The sequence below is a fragment of the Octopus sinensis genome, linkage group LG3, assembly GCF_006345805.1.
Source record: "Octopus sinensis linkage group LG3, ASM634580v1, whole genome shotgun sequence".
Taxonomy (NCBI): domain Eukaryota; kingdom Metazoa; phylum Mollusca; class Cephalopoda; order Octopoda; family Octopodidae; genus Octopus; species Octopus sinensis.
The window spans coordinates 25,018,269-25,034,390 of NC_042999.1; the positions used below are offsets into that span (position 1 = coordinate 25,018,269).

At 39.0% G+C, this 16,122-nt stretch overlaps 1 protein-coding gene and 1 long non-coding RNA gene across 2 annotated transcripts in view; both read right to left on the reverse strand.

The window, feature by feature from the left end:
* Positions 1-353: 353 nt before the first annotated feature.
* Positions 354-16,122, reverse strand: part of LOC115209198 (tyrosinase-like protein) — a 27,598-nt gene continuing 11,829 nt past the window's right edge. Inside the window, exons 3-4 of the mRNA XM_029777448.2 lie at positions 11,573-11,682; positions 354-1,113 (exon numbers count right to left, since the gene is read on the reverse strand). Of these exons, the coding sequence (XP_029633308.2) occupies positions 420-1,113; positions 11,573-11,682 (804 nt within the window). The 3' untranslated portion in view covers positions 354-419. The remainder of the gene's footprint in view (positions 1,114-11,572; positions 11,683-16,122) is intronic.
* On the reverse strand, positions 3,699-6,445 carry LOC118762418. Its single transcript, XR_004998166.1, has 3 exons — positions 6,433-6,445; positions 4,630-4,632; positions 3,699-3,839 (listed from the first exon to the last, which is right to left on the reverse strand). It is a non-coding gene; the product is annotated as an uncharacterized LOC118762418 (long non-coding RNA).

Below are 16,122 nucleotides of genomic sequence, written 5' to 3' on the forward strand. Positions count from 1 at the left end.
ATAAGCACGACTATTTAATATGCATTTGTCTTCATCAAACTATATTTCAGTGAAAGCAATCGCACTAAATTTGTCAATACCGACAATTCTACTTTTCTTGGTCTCGACTATTTCACTTAAAAACTGAAAACCAAATCATAATAATAATGATTTATTACTTAGCCCCCGTGTTTTACCCAAACGACACATTGTATATATGTGTGTAAATACTGTATATGACACACACGTCTAATGGTATGTACATGTGTGTTTTCAATTAAAGTTAACATTGCATTTATAACTAGTCTAATTTGTTCAATCAAATTTTCTGATGGTAATCCATGAAAAAGATAAAGAAAATGACAAAGATGACACAAGTCAAAATATTTTATGCATTGCCTGACTATTTCCCTCCTCTTCGTCTTTTACTGGCCATCCTTCTACAAGTTCGGTAGATTCACTAGCGGGACGCAAATATCACGTGTTAGATCACATTTCAGATAACTAGAACCGCAGTTTGGTTGAGATCTTGAGCAAGAAGGTGTTGGTGCACATTGGTAGAAATTATGTGAGAAGTATTCATGCACAGCATGTCGTACTAGCAACCAACCAAATCCAATTTGCGAATTTGGAGCATGCGTCTGTTTGCCGTAAGAAAAGAAAGGATAGTCGCTACTGGGGTCAATATCATGCATTCGCTGCTTGGTACGGAATTTCTCCCAAATGCAGTCAATATATGCATGGTGCATCCAAAACATTGGGTCATAACACGCTGATTCTACTTTACCCATTTGCCCACCGACCCATGTGTGAACATGGTTGTGCATTTTCTCAATATTTGTCCAGTTCGGAGCATGTGGGTACGTAATGTCTTCTAAATAAAAACGCAACATAACGTTTCTCTCGTCTCTGGTTGTCATCAGCCGGTTTACACGTCCAAAATTGCGATGTAAGGGTCCATGCGGTGTAAACCATCCTGCAAAAGGACCAACTGTGACCAGTCCACGACCATTTCCAATAAAATGGTCTGAAAATATTGAAGATTGAGTCGGGTCAAACAAACTGTTATCAAGAGTATTATTCCAGTATGGAATGTTAATACCAGGAATTATTTGGTTCAGTGCGTTTTCTAGCCTAGAGGGAAACAAAGAATGAGAGAAAATTTAACCGATTGTTGTGTTAGGAAAGAACCAATAATACGTGGGTTGTTAATACACAAATATATACAGAACTAGCAGTATCGCCCGGTGTTGCTCGGTTTTGTAAGGGAAATAACTATATAAGCATTTTTAGAGAGTTATAGCCAAAAGATAGCAAAAAAATGCATTAAAAATGGAAAAAAAATTATGGTAAATTTTTTTTTAAATCGTTGACTCATCGTAGACATTTTTAGAGAGTTACTTCCCTTATATAATAGCGAAAAAATGCATTAAAATGGAAAAAAATGATGGTAAATTTTTTTTTAAATCGTAGACTCATCGTAGACGCGCGCTAATACCCAGAAGGGCTCGATATGAATCACGACTATAAGATACCCGCTTTTGGTTAAACTGCACCGCAAAATGTGGGAGTAGTTAGGAATCTAAATCGTAGGAGACAGACACACAACTTCACTTTTATATATAAAGATTACATATCGTAAGTTTGATGTGGCATTAAAACGGAGTGCGGTGAGGTGGAAGCCTCGGAAATTTTATCCACCCCTACCCCCATTGATCTTTTCACCAGCACGATTTTCACGCAGGAAAAAAAAACATCCATTTCCCTAACCCTAACCCTAAAACTCTAACCTTAACCCCAAAACCCTAACCCTGAAAACATCATAGGCGCAGGAGTGGCTGTGTGGTAAGTAGCTTGCTAACCAACCACATGGTTCCGGGTTCAGTCCCACTGCGTGGCATCTTGGGCAAGTGTCTTCTACTATAGCCCCGGGCCGACTAATGCCTTGTGAGTGGATTTGGTAGACGGAAACTGAAAGAAGCCTGCCATATATATGTATATATATATATGTGTGTGTGTGTGTATGTGTTTGTGTGTCTGTGTTTGTCCCCCTAGCATTGCTTGACAACCAATGATGGTGTGTTTACGTCCCCGTAACTTAGCGGTTCGGCAAAAGAGACCGATAGAGTAAGTACTGGGCTTACAAAGAATAAGTCCCGGGGTCGATTTTCTCAACTAAAGGCAGTGCTCCAGCATGGCCGCAATCAAATGACTGAAACAAGTAAAAGAGTAAAAGAGAGGTAGAGGGGATGGGTAAAATTTCCGAGGCGTCCACCTCACTCCAATCCATTTTCAGACCCCCAAAAAGGGTTTTGTAACATATCAGGATGTCACAAGAATTCATTTAACGAAAAAAATGTGTCCTATGAATCTAGGACCTGGGGGAGGGGTTCCCCCCTTTCGCTCCTCACTTTCCGAACCCAAGTAAGGGATTTGCAGCATATTAGGAGGTCAGAGTACTCAATTCCACGCAAAAAATCCGAGTTTTTTTTCTTAGTCATAATCGTGCGGGTGTTATTCTGAAAAAATACCTAAAAAATCACGGGTTGTCTTAGAGCAATCCCATACAGATATGGGATTCCATGAAATGCCACTTATGTTTAAGTGAGAAGTCCTTTATCTTGTTTCAGGACAACTCGTAAACCGAAAATCCGAATTATTTGGTTGAGATCTTTTACTTGTTTCACTTATTAGACCGTGGTCATACTGGGGAACCGCGTTGAAGAACTTTTAATCGAATAAATCGACCTCAGTACTTATATTTTTAAGCTTGGTACTCATTCTATCGATGCCTTATGCCAAACCGCTAAGTTATAGGGACGTAAACACACCAACACTGGTTGTCAACCAGTGGAGGAGTATAAACACAGATACAAAGACACACACAAACACATAGATATAGATATTTATACGACGGGCTTCTTTCAGTTTCCGTCTACCAAATCCACTCACAAGGCTTTAGTCGGCCCCAGGCTATAGTAGAAGACACTTGCCCATTGAAATAACTATTTCTTTCTACTGCAAGATCTTTTCGGTTTGAACGGCAGTTTTTCTAGCGGTGTCATATGAAATTGTCACCCATAATTATAACCCTAGTATCGATCTATTGCATTTCAATGTTTTAGGGTTAGGGGTGGGGGAAGGGTATCTTTTTTCTTCACAAATGTAAATAAACCCAATCTGTTTCTTAAACGAGAGACATATTCATACGGCACAGAATGTTTGTATTTTTACCTCAATAGACGTAATTGATTGGTTGAAATTGCAGAAATTGAAGAAAAAAACCAACAAATATCTTACAAACTATAGAATTTTCTCAATAAAGCCAAGAGAAAAAGATGTTTTATAAACACATTCTACCAGTATACGAAGTTTAAAATTTTTTAGTTACGTGGAAATTATAAAAAAAAAACTGCCGTTCAAGCCGAAAAGATCCAATGGTTCCAAGACGCAACTTAATTCGTTAAACAAAAACACATTAAAAGAATATTAGTTCATCTGTTTTAACAAATGGTTTGTACATATTTTTACACTTTTTGATATACCACTTCAGTATTGTTCTTTAGGTGCCTTTTCAATTTTTATGCTTTTACAAATTTATTGACACCGTCATTAAGTCGGATAAATCAACTGAAGTTGAGATACGTTTTTTCCATTAATTTCTTAAAAAAAAGACGCAACTCGAAACAACGAAGTTAAGTTAAGCCTGTATAGTAACTACACACGTGCTGTTGACGATTTCTTTTCTTTCTTTGAACTTTCCCTTTCTTCTTTCCGATGAAGAGTTATGCTCGAAACATCAGAAACTCTTTTTACTGAGCATCAAACTAATACATTCCTTGTGCACGTCCTTTTGTTGTCTGTTATTGATAATTTTGATGTTCGTTTATTAGAATTGGCTTTATATATTGCTTAGTGGTTAAGGTGTTGCATGCATGATTGCGAGATTAAGGGTTCGATTTCCAGACCGGGCTCTGAGTTGTGTTCTTGAGCAACGCACTTCATTTCACATTGCTCTGCGATCATTTCGTCATCTGACATGTGGCACCTAGTGCACCTGTACAAGTAATGCCGATTTGATGGAGGGAGTGCGCTCATGTGGACACAAACATTTGATCACTATAAAGAAATCATCTGTGCGGTTGTTTGACAAGAAATTGGCGAACCTTCATACGTCGTCTAACGACAGGAGAGTCCGCGTGTGTATCGTTGGTGATTTTCTTTCTCCGTCTTCCCTTCCTTGGACCTTTCCTTTTTCTATGTTTCTGACGAAGAGCTCCGCTCGAAACGCTAAATCCTCCTTCTTTCTTTCCTTTCCTAAGCGTCCAATAACATTATACTTGTTCCACGTCCTCGTGTTGTGTTTTCTCTTTGTTCATGTTTGTATTAACTATATATATATATATATATATATATAAAAGTTTTTATTTATTTATGCGCCCTTTTCAAGCCTAACAAGGCTCATGGGCCCGGTTTTCCGGTTTCTATGGCGTATGTGTTCCCCCCAGCTGTTACTAAATGGCACGAGGAACATTCTAGTGAAGTTGAACATATTATCTATATTATCTTGGCTACCGAATAATTGTCACATATTATATATATATATATATATATATATATATATATGCATATATGGATACAGGACATCACCAACTGTGTAAACAACCTGAAGTACGAAAACAAACAGTAAAATATGCAAACTACGAGTGAAAAAATGGAAAACAGGACAAGTAACACGGAGAACGCCACGCATCAATTTCCAAGTATATATATATATACTAGCAGTATCGCCCGGCGTTGCTCGGGTTTGTAAGGGAAATAACTATATAAGCATTTTTAGTGAGTTATAGCAAAAAAATAGCAAAAAAATGCACTAAAAATGGAATAAAAAATTATGGTAATTTTTTTAAAATCGTTGACTCATCGTAGACATTTTTAGAGAGTTACTTCCCTTATATAATAGCGAAAAAATGCATTAAAATGGAAAAAATGATGGTAAATTTTTTTTAAATCGTAGACTCATCGTAGACTCGCGCTAATACCCAGAAGGGCTCGATATGAATCACGACTATAAGATACCCAGTTTTGGTTAAACTGCACCGCAAAATGTGGGAGTAGTTAGGAATCTAAATCGTAGGAGACAGACACACAACTTTACTTTTATATATAAAGATTTGTGCAACAACTAAAAAATTCGGTTGTGCATATTGTTTGCACAGGAAACCTGCCCTGTGTGGCGGTTTTTGCCGTTTTTGTGGATCTGTTTCAGCTTTTTTAGCGATTTCTGTTTTGGCGACTTCAAGCCATGAAGTCGTTGTTCTAAAAGAACGCTGGTCTCCTTGACAACGCTTTACGACGTTAATTTCCCTACCCTGCCTTCCCCACAGCTTCACGAGGGAGAGAAGAAGGGGAGGAGCTACACAGGTGCAGGTGCGAGCATGAACGCCAACGCCGCCACCGACACACGAAAAAATTGGAAGAACCCAGACGACAGCTTCAGCCACCACCACCACCACCACCACCACCACTACCACCATGACCACCACCACCACCACTACCACCATGACCACCACCACCACCACTACGCCCATGACCATCACCACCACCATCACGAAGACCACCACGACCACCACGGCCACCACCATCATCACCACCACCACCACCACCACCACAAACACGACGACCACCATCGCCACCACCCCCACGACCACGACCACGACCACGACCACCAACAACAACACCACCACCACCACCACCACAAACACGACGACCACCATCACCACTACCAGCACCACCACCACCACCGCTGCCACTACCACCGCCTCCACCACCACCATAATATGCCTCTGCTCTCTCCTTTTGGCTACTAAATCCATTACCATATTTCACAAGTATCATCGCCATACAATATTGCCTTCAAAAGTTTGTGTTTGGATAATATTTTTTAAGTAAAAGTTGTGCAACAACTAAAACATTCGGTTGTGCAAATTCTTTGCACGGGAAACCTTCCCTGTGTGGCGTGTTTCCCGATTTTGTAGAATTTGCTTTCGGGCTTTCCTAGCCTTTTCTGTTTTGGTGTCTTCAAGCCATGAAGTCGTTGTTCTTAAAGAACGCTGGTCTCCTTGACAACGCTTTACGACGTTGATTTCCTTACACTCCCTTCCCCACAGCTTCACGAGGGAGGGAAGAAGGGGGAGAAGCAACACAGGTGCAGGTGTGAGCGTGGACGCCAACTCCGCCGCCATCGACACACGAAAAAATTGGAAGAAAGGGAAAAAAATGATGTTAAATTATTTTTAAAATCGTAGACTCATCGTAGACGCGCGCTAATACGCAGACGGGCTCGATATGAATCACGACTATAAGATACCCGAATTTGGTTAAACTGAACCGCAAAATGTGGGAGTAGTTAGGAATCTAAATCGTAGGAGACAGACACTCACACAACTTCACTTTTATATATATATATATATATATATATGTATATAGGATACATGCTATCAATGTAGTTAGTGGCGTATCAATGCGTAACACTTATCTTTCTTCCCAACATTGCATTTTATTTTTTCTCTCCTTTTCTTTCCCTTTGTCTCATACAGGATCGCAATTACTCCTTTTTCATTGCAGCAAACTTATTTATTTTGTGATAATTCGCCCTTGTTAATTTTTAATGACTTTTTCTGACTCATTTTTCTTAAATTCTTAATTGAGAATTGAGAGAGAGAGAGAGAGAGAGAGAGGTGGGGAGAAGGAGGGTGAGATAAGAGGAGTAAATGCCTAACAGTATTTAAATTCGATCGTCTGTTTCGTGTTCAAATTCTGCCCAGATTGATTTTGTCATTCGTACATACGGTAATGATTAAATTATATAGAAGTTATGTAGTAAGGTTGTTTCATTTAACAGGAGTGGCTGTGTGGTAAGTAGCTTGCTAACCAACCACATGGTTCCGGGTTCAGTCCCACTGCGTGGCATCTTGGGCAAGTGTCTTCTGCTATAACCTAGGGCCGACCAAAGCCTTGTGAGTAGATTTGGTAGACGGAAACTGAAAGAAGCCTGTCGTATATATGTATATATATATATATATATATATATATATATATAATATATATATATATATATATATGTATAAGGGTGAAAAGGAACACACGAGTTGATATATATGAAAAAACAAGTCAAAATAGAAAATGCTAAAATAATTTTATAGTGAACATTTCAGTACCGGTTTCGGTCATTTTGAGACCTTTTCAACTGTAACGATTAAATAATTAAATTTAGAAAAATTAGAAGAAAAGTTTTTTTAAAGGAATATTTCTATAGTAGTGTTCAGATATAAGTGGCATTCTGCCTTTCTCTGACTCCCTTGTTTGCACTTGTGTGTTCGAGGTCGTTGTGAGTTCTTGTAGGGTAGTAGAGGAAGAGGGCTGGTGAGGAAAGGGGGGTGGGAGAATCTGGGAGTGCCCCGATGGTCGTATTTTGAATGGTCAGTGGCGGCTGGCAGTCTCAGTTCAATTCAGGAGAATATTTATATTGACAGGCTTGTTTATAGAATTAGCGTAGGTGTTATACTAAAAAACATTAGTGACAAAGTTAAGGGGTAGGGGGTGGAGAAGTAGTAGAAGAAGAAGAAGAAGAAGGAGAAGGAGAAGGAGAAGGAGAAGGAGAAGATGACGATGATGGTGATGGTGGTGATGATTATGACGACGATGATGATGATAATGATGATGATGAAGAAGAAGAAGAAGAAGAAGGAGGAGAAGGAGAAGATGGTGGTGATGATGATGACGACGATGATGATGATAATGATGATGATGAAGAAGAAGAGGAAGAAGAAGAAGAAGAAGAAAAAAACAGAGAAGGGAGAATATGAATGGGTGTAAATATAGCTATGAAGGGGCTGATTAGTAATGGATTCTATGGAGTGTAATATTTGTGTGTATATTTTTCTTTTATTCTAAAGTTGAGGTATATTAATTGTTTGTCGTAGACCCGTTAAGAAGTGGCTTGTATTTTGTAATAAAGAGATTTTCTTTACTTATTCGTTGTCTCGAGGTTGTATCGTCCCTAAATTGGTAGAGGGGGAAATTCTGAAGTTTGGTGTTTTTTTGTTGGCGCAAGTATCTATGTGTTGGCTAAAAGCTATTTTTCTGTTTTGGGGAATTTTTATCTGGGATCTGTGCAGGGCCATTCGTTTACGCAAACCATTTTTTGTTTGGCCTATGTACTGCTCTTGACACCCGGAGCAGGTTAGTGAGTATATTAGGTTTTCCGAAGCACATGTGAAGTTGCTTTTCACTGTAAACCGTTGTCCCTGTTTGAAGGAGAACTCTGATCCCTCAATAAGATAGTCGCATATCCCGCAATTGGGTCTTCCACATTTTTTTACTGTCGGCTTCTGTGTTGAAGAGTGAATTCGGGCTTGTGTAAGGAGACTTTTCATGGATCTAGGCTGTCTTTTGCTTTTTATGATCGTGTGTGTTTTTGGAGGATTGTGTTCATTCTGTGGTCTTTTTTTAGGAGGGGTATGTTGTGGAGGATGGTGTCGAAGGCTTCGTTATTGAGATATGCTCAATCACCTACCGAATACTATAAACAAAAACACCATACTGGTATCCTTCGATGTAGTCAACCTCTACTCCAATATCCCCCACAACCTAGGACTAGAGGCAATCCAATTCTGGCTAGAGAATCACGCCAACGAACTACCACACCGCATCAAAAAAGAATTTGTGATAGAAGGGGTTAAATTCATCCTGGAAAATAACTTCTTCGCCTTCAATGACAACTTCTACCGACAAAAATCGGGGACTGCGATGGGTACACGAATGGCCCCCTCCTTTGCCAACCTAGTCATAGGATACCTAGAGATCAGTCTGTATCGTAAGGTTCTAGAAAGATATGGCAGCCCTTTCTCCATCTACATAGAAAACAACTGGAAGAGATATCTAGATGACTGTTTCATCCTTTGGCATAAAAATATAGAAAAACTCATAGAATTCCAGAAAATTTTAAACGGACTGGACGTAAACATCCAATTCACGATGGAATATAGCCAACAACAACTCCCCTTCCTCGATATCCTCATTAAGAAAGCTAATAATATAATAGAAACAGACATATACTATAAGCCTACAGACTCTAAGCAATATCTTCCATTCAATTCATGCCACCCCAGACACACCAGGATGAATATCCCCTTCAATCTAGCAAAAAGGATATGCACTATAGTCTCTAACGCAAACACCAGAGACACACGACTACAAGAACTAAAAGATACCCTAATCACCAGGAACTATCCACCTTCACTTATTGACAAGTGCATTCAACGTGCCCTTCAACTTAACATCAAGGAACTGAGACATCCCAAATCCAAGAAAAACTTACAACCAAAAGCCTTACCATACATCTCCACACACAACCCTCTCAATAACGAAGCCTTCGACACCATCCTCCACAACATACCCCTCCTAAAAAAAGACCACAGAATGAACACAATCCTCCAAAAACACACACGATCATAAAAAGCAAAAGACAGCCTAGATCCATGAAAAGTCTCCTTACACAAGCCCGAATTCACTCTTCAACACAGAAGCCGACAGTAAAAAAATGTGGAAGACCCAATTGCGGGATATGCGACTATCTTATTGAGGGATCAGAGTTCTCCTTCAAACAGGGACAACGGTTTACAGTGAAAAGCAACTTCACATGTGCTTCGGAGAACCTAATATACTCACTAACCTGCTCCGGGTGTCAAGAGCAGTACATAGGCCAAACAAAAAATGGTTTGCGTAAACGAATGGCCCTGCACAGATCCCAGATAAAAATTCCCCAAAACAGAAAAATAGCTTTTAGCCAACACATAGATACTTGCGCCAACAAAAAACACCAAACTTCAGAATTTCCCCCTCTACCAATTTAGGGACGATACAACCTCGAGACAACGAATAAGTAAAGAAAATCTCTTTATTACAAAATACAAGCCACTTCTTAACGGGTCTACGACAAACAATTAATATACCTCAACTTTAGAATAAAAGAAAAATATATATACACACACAAATATTACACTCCATAGAATCCATTACTAATCAGCCCCTTCATAGCTATATTTACACCCATTCATATTCTCCCTTCTCTGTTTTTTTCTTCTTCTTCTTCTTCTTCCTCTTCTTCTTCATCATCATCATTATCATCATCATCGTCGTCATCATCATCACCACCATCTTCTCCTTCTCCTCCTTCTTCTTCTTCTTCTTCTTCTTCATCATCATCATTATCATCATCATCGTCGTCATAATCATCACCACCATCACCATCATCGTCATCTTCTCCTTCTCCTTCTCCTTCTTCTTCTTCTTCTTCTTCTTCTTCTTCTACTTCTCCACCCCCTACCCCTTAACTTTGTCACTAATGTTTTTTAGTATAACACCTACGCTAATTCTATAAACAAGCCTGTCAATATAAATATTCTCCTGAATTGAACTGAGACTGCCAGCCGCCACTGACCATTCAAAATACGACCATCGGGGCACTCCCAGATTCTCCCACCCCCCTTTCCTCACCAGCCCTCTTCCTCTACTACCCTACCAAGAACTCACAACGACCTCGAACACACAAGTGCAAACAAGGGAGTCAGAGAAAGGCAGAATGCCACTTATATCTGAACACTACTATAGAAATATTCCTTTAAAAAAACTTTTCTTCTAATTTTTCTAAATTTAATTATTTAATCGTTACAGTTGAAAAGGTCTCAAAATGACCGAAACCGGTACTGAAATGTTCACTATAAAATTATTTTAGCATTTTCTATTTTTGACTTGTTTTTTCATATATATATATATATATATATATATATATATATATATATATATATATATATGCGTGTGTATGTTTGTGTGTCTGTGTTTGTCCCCCTAGCATTGCTTGACAACCGATGCTGGTGTGTTTATGTCCCCGTTACTTAACGGTTCGGCAAAAGAGACCGATAGAATAAGTACTGGGCTTACAAAGAATAAGTCCCGGGGTCGATTTTCTCGACTAAAGGCGGTGCTCCAGCATGGCCGCAGTCAAATGACTGAAACAAGTAAAAGAGTAAAGAGTAAAGAGTAACTATATTCCATACCTGAAAATATCTACGATAATCGAAGAAACCATCACCAAATGATGGCCCGAGCTGGCTCACATTACTATAGCCTGTTTCATTCGCATTAATAGCTTTTTAGTTTACCTTGTAACAGGCATAAACATCACATGATTCCATCAATATACAAAGCGTTTGTACTCCGTGGGAAAAGAATTAATATTTTATTACTGCTTTCAGGAGGCGGAGTCAGCTGAATCAATATAGGGGCCTGCATCATAGCACTGCCATGATACTCCACTTTAGCTGACTAAGTTCTCGCATCTATCCTCAGGTGTTGAAAGTCGATATATTTTAGTGTTGTAATTAGCAAGAATAGTGTATGGAAAATAGACCATAATAGATCTGTGTTAAGATTACAGTGCTGCTACTAGGACTTGCCTGTATTTGACGTTGTTTCAACAAATTCTATCAGCTTCACATCGAAGAAGATTCAAAGTAAATGTGTTACTTACAGAATTAAGTATATTCGGTGCCATCCGAGAAAACCTGGTCCTTCATGGGCGATATTCTTTAGAATTGCATGGAAATTACAGAGAGCATCGTATTTATTGGGCCTGAGGGACTGTAGGATATAGGAATAGAACGACATCAAAACTACAAGTGTATTTCTTTTCAGACAACAACTAAAAATAGAACAAGAAAGTTTACATCCAACATGGTGTGGTGTAGTTTGATGTGGTGTAGTGTTGTGGATGCTGTTTGTGGTTGTTGTGTTGACCGAGTCAACTGAAATTGACAAAGTGCGACGCACACAGTCAGAAATACCCTTCATTTATTCATATGGCCGTCCATCAAAACAGTAGCCAAATCTGATTCAAATTATATGCTACCGTCTTAAAGATGTGGTACCGTGTGGTGCCATGTTGTACTGTGTGGTACCATCTGATATCGATGAAACACTGTCCACTTCCTCTTTCTCTCCTCGTTGTCGTTGTTGTTATTTAAACCCAGGTCAGCATTAATTGAGATGACCTATCATCAAAACATTGCAAGCTTGATTATATCTTCTACACCAGACATAGTGAATAAAGACCCATCATTTGATATCGTAGATTTCTATGCATCTATTTCTAGGAAATTGCTAGATAAAGCCTTCACTTTCGTAAGCGGATTTATAGAGATCCTATCCAGGGGCCGTATTATCGATTTTTTCAACAATCTAAGTATGCCATGAGGTTTCCAGACATGAGTTCTACTCACATGTCAAGTTTCCTCAAAATCAATAAAACGATGTAGGAGGAGTTAGCTAACAACGCCACAAACACCGACTTTTCACATATGTAGTAGACAAGCTGGTGTACCCGGTAATTCCCGGGGGTGAAGATGTTCGATTGAAACTTCTTATTACTCTGATATAAGAAAGCAATTTCGTTATAACTGCCACAAAAGGTGTATTTTCCGTCACGAAAAAGTACAAAAAAAAAAACTGTCAGCCGGAGGAGGGAGAGATTGTTGGGGGTTGGCGAGAGAGGTTTTTAGAAGTTGGCGAGAAAGATTGTCGGAGGTTGGTGTGAGAGGTTGTCGGGGGTTGGTGAGAGGCAAAGACATTATTCTGTTTAGCGAAGGCATCTGGCAAATGTATAACTGCTGTTATTCACAGAGAAACTATTGTTTTAGTGTGAGAAAAGCGCTGCTGAAGTTTTAAGTAAAATTTGGCAATCGTGGACAGAATCCACGCTTTGCCTGCATGAAGCCACTACATATACGTTGTGGAATAAAAAAAATTAATCTGCTGTCATGGAAAGTGTAACTGTAAAAATGCAGAATTATCGGAGTAATGGGCATTCAAAAAAGTATTTAGGTATAGAAATGTATGAATGAAGTCTTTAATGTGTAAGATTCAAATTAAGGAAATGCAATAATAATGTTCAGTAGTTCAAAACTGAGTAATGAAATGCAGAATTAGGTCGGCTGATTGTGAAAATCCAATAGTGATCGCTTCACTAAAATCTGCAGGTAGTATTAGTTATTTCCCTTATGTTGTTTAAAGAAAATATTCGTAATATGTAGTTGATAGAAGGATCCATTGGAAGGGCCCTATTATCGATTTTTTTCAACAATCTAAGTATGTCAAGAAGTTTCCAGTCATGAGTTCTACTCACGTGTCAAATAAAGTATGAAAGTGATATTGTCTGCAAAAATTAAAAATAGGTCACACAAAAAAATCAATATTCAAAGTAATCGAACATTGAGTGTTTTAAAAAATATTGTACATGTGCTACGGGTTATTTCCCTTGGGTGTTTAAAAATAGTTATATGAGTTAGATATAAAGGTCTTACTTCGGGACTGGTAACCAATTTACAAGAGTTTTCCAGACCGTCTACGCGTAATAATAATAAAGTCAACATTTGTTAGTCTTACATTATATTATGTTCTTAAGTTGATTATTCAACTGTGGAGTAGATTGGTTAGTTTATGATTCCGCTGGGTAATTAAAGCGGGGTATATATTATTTTGGTGTGGAATCCTGAGTTTGACTAAGAACATTTTTTGCGCATGTGTGCATTAAATTGGTTTTAACCAGTGGTGAGTTTTAGTCACCGACGGTGTAAGTGAAGGGGGATAACTCTAACTTAAGGTGAAACGGGAGCTAACTCAAACCGGATTATTTACACTAGGGAGGGTGGTTTAAAATTATATTATGGCTAAAGTTTAGTAAGTTCATAGAGATAAAAGGGGCCCTATGTAGGTGTAAAGTAAATTATAATGGAATGTGGAGGGCGAGTGGGGTTGGGGGTGACCGTTTATGTCTAAGTGTTTAAGGTGGTTCCCAGCTAATTAGACTTATATAGATGAATATGCTAGTGTGGGATTTGTAGAAGGTCCTACTATTTTACCAATACTTTGAAAAGACACAGAGGCCTACATGAAGACAAAAAATGTCGTTCTCGGGCCGAGCAAAGCTTTGTGAGTGGATTTGATAGACTGAAACTGAAAGAAGACCATCATATATATGTGTATATTTGTGTGTGTGTGTGTGTGTCAGTGTTTGTACCCCCACTATCGTTTGACAACCAATGTTGGTGTGTTTACGTTCCCATAACTTAGCGGTTTGGCGGAAGAGATCGATTGAATAAGTACCAGGCTAACAAAGAATAAGTCCTGGGGTAAATATCCGTCGAATGTAAATAACGTAAATAATGTACATAATTCCTCATCTCTTAAATATAGAACTGTACTGGGGTAAATTTGTTCGACTAAAGGCAGTGCTCCAGCATGGCCGCAGTGAAATGACTGAAACAAGTAAAAGAATATGAAACTATGCCATTTTAACCCTGAGCAACGCCGAGTATCCCTGCTAGTATATTATATAATTTTAAAACTTACCCTCAGGTAAGTACTTTTTGTTTCTTTCTCTCTATCTATTCAACAAACTTTTTAACCAAGTAATTCCCTTCAAGTCTCGAACATTTCTCTCTTTCTCTTTATCCTCTCACTTCCACTAACCACATAAGTAACACATTATAATGCATCGACTGGCTATATGCTCCCTCACTCACTCTCACATTCCCTCTTCTTCTCCCTTACGAATTAATGCATAAAATGGGAATGAACAGGTAGAAGAATAATATAGATTTAGTTAAAAAAAATTTCACCACTGCCGCCGCCGCCACCACCACCATCACCACCACGTCATCATCACCTTTACTACTGCTACTACTACTACTACTACTACTACTACTACTACTCTGACAATACAAACGCTACCTACCTCTCTCTCTCTCTCCTCTCTCCCTCTTTCCTACCCTATCTCTCTCCCTCTGTCTTTTCTCTTCTCTTAATGTAATTTCCTACCGTGTCCATTTCTCTTTATCTGTCTTTCTTTAACCTCACTACCAGAACATCAACCTCTGCCAAATATTGTATCCTAAACATATCTCTTTCTTTTTACCGTTCCCTCCTCACGCTACAGCACGTCGTTAACACTTTTCTCCCTCCCTCTTTTTTCTCACTCTTACTCTCTCGCTCTTCACCTCTCGCTTCAACTAACCACGTGACGCATTTTGCCTCATTTCCTCACTTCTTTCTTCTCTCTCTCAAATTTGATCCACCTATTACTCACTTCACCCCCACCTCTCTAATTAACTAAAGCATGACGGGAAAATGAACGAGCAGATTATTATATATACTAGTGGGACCAGGAAAAAGGTAAGTTAGAAAGAAAGAGAGAGAAGAATTAACCCCCACTGTAAAGCTGGTAATATATTTATCAACCCCGAAAGGATAAGCGGTAAAGTTGACTCCGGCAACATTCAAATTTAGCCTGAACAATCCATCATCATCATCATTGTTCGACCGTGGTCGAGACAATGGAATTTACCATGCTACGCCAGACTTCTTTTTGAACAATTAATGTCTAGTGATCTATCCGACACTCTAACCACCATACCAACTGACCGTTATGTATGTGTGTGTGTAAGAGTATAATATATTAGTTTCAAATTTTGGCACAAGGCCAGCAATTTCGTGGGAGGGAGTAGGTCGATTATATCGGCCCCAGTGCTCATATGGTACTTATTTTTTTAAAGACGACCTCGGTAGTATTTGAACTCAGAACGTAAAGACGGATGAAATACTACGAAGCAGTTTGTCGGCGTGCAAACCATTCAGCCAGCTCGTCACTTTGTGTAAGAGTAATATATTTAAGACCGTATATGTATGCATATGTATTCAGAACATATAAATATAAATGTTTGTATATATATTTCTTTATTGCCCAGAAGGGGCTAAACATAGAGGGGACAAGCAAGGACAGACAAAGAGATTAAGTCGATTACATCGACCCCAGTGCGAAACTGGCACTTTATTTATCGACCCCGAAAGAATGAAAGGCAAAGTCGACATCGGCGGAATTTGAACCCAGAACGTAGCGGCAGACGAAATGCGGCTAGGCATTTCGCCCGGCGTGCTAACGTTTCTGCCAGCTCGCCGCCTTTAAATGTTTGTATATATCTCTTTTACTCTCTTTTACTTGTTTCAGTCATTTGACTGCGGCCATGC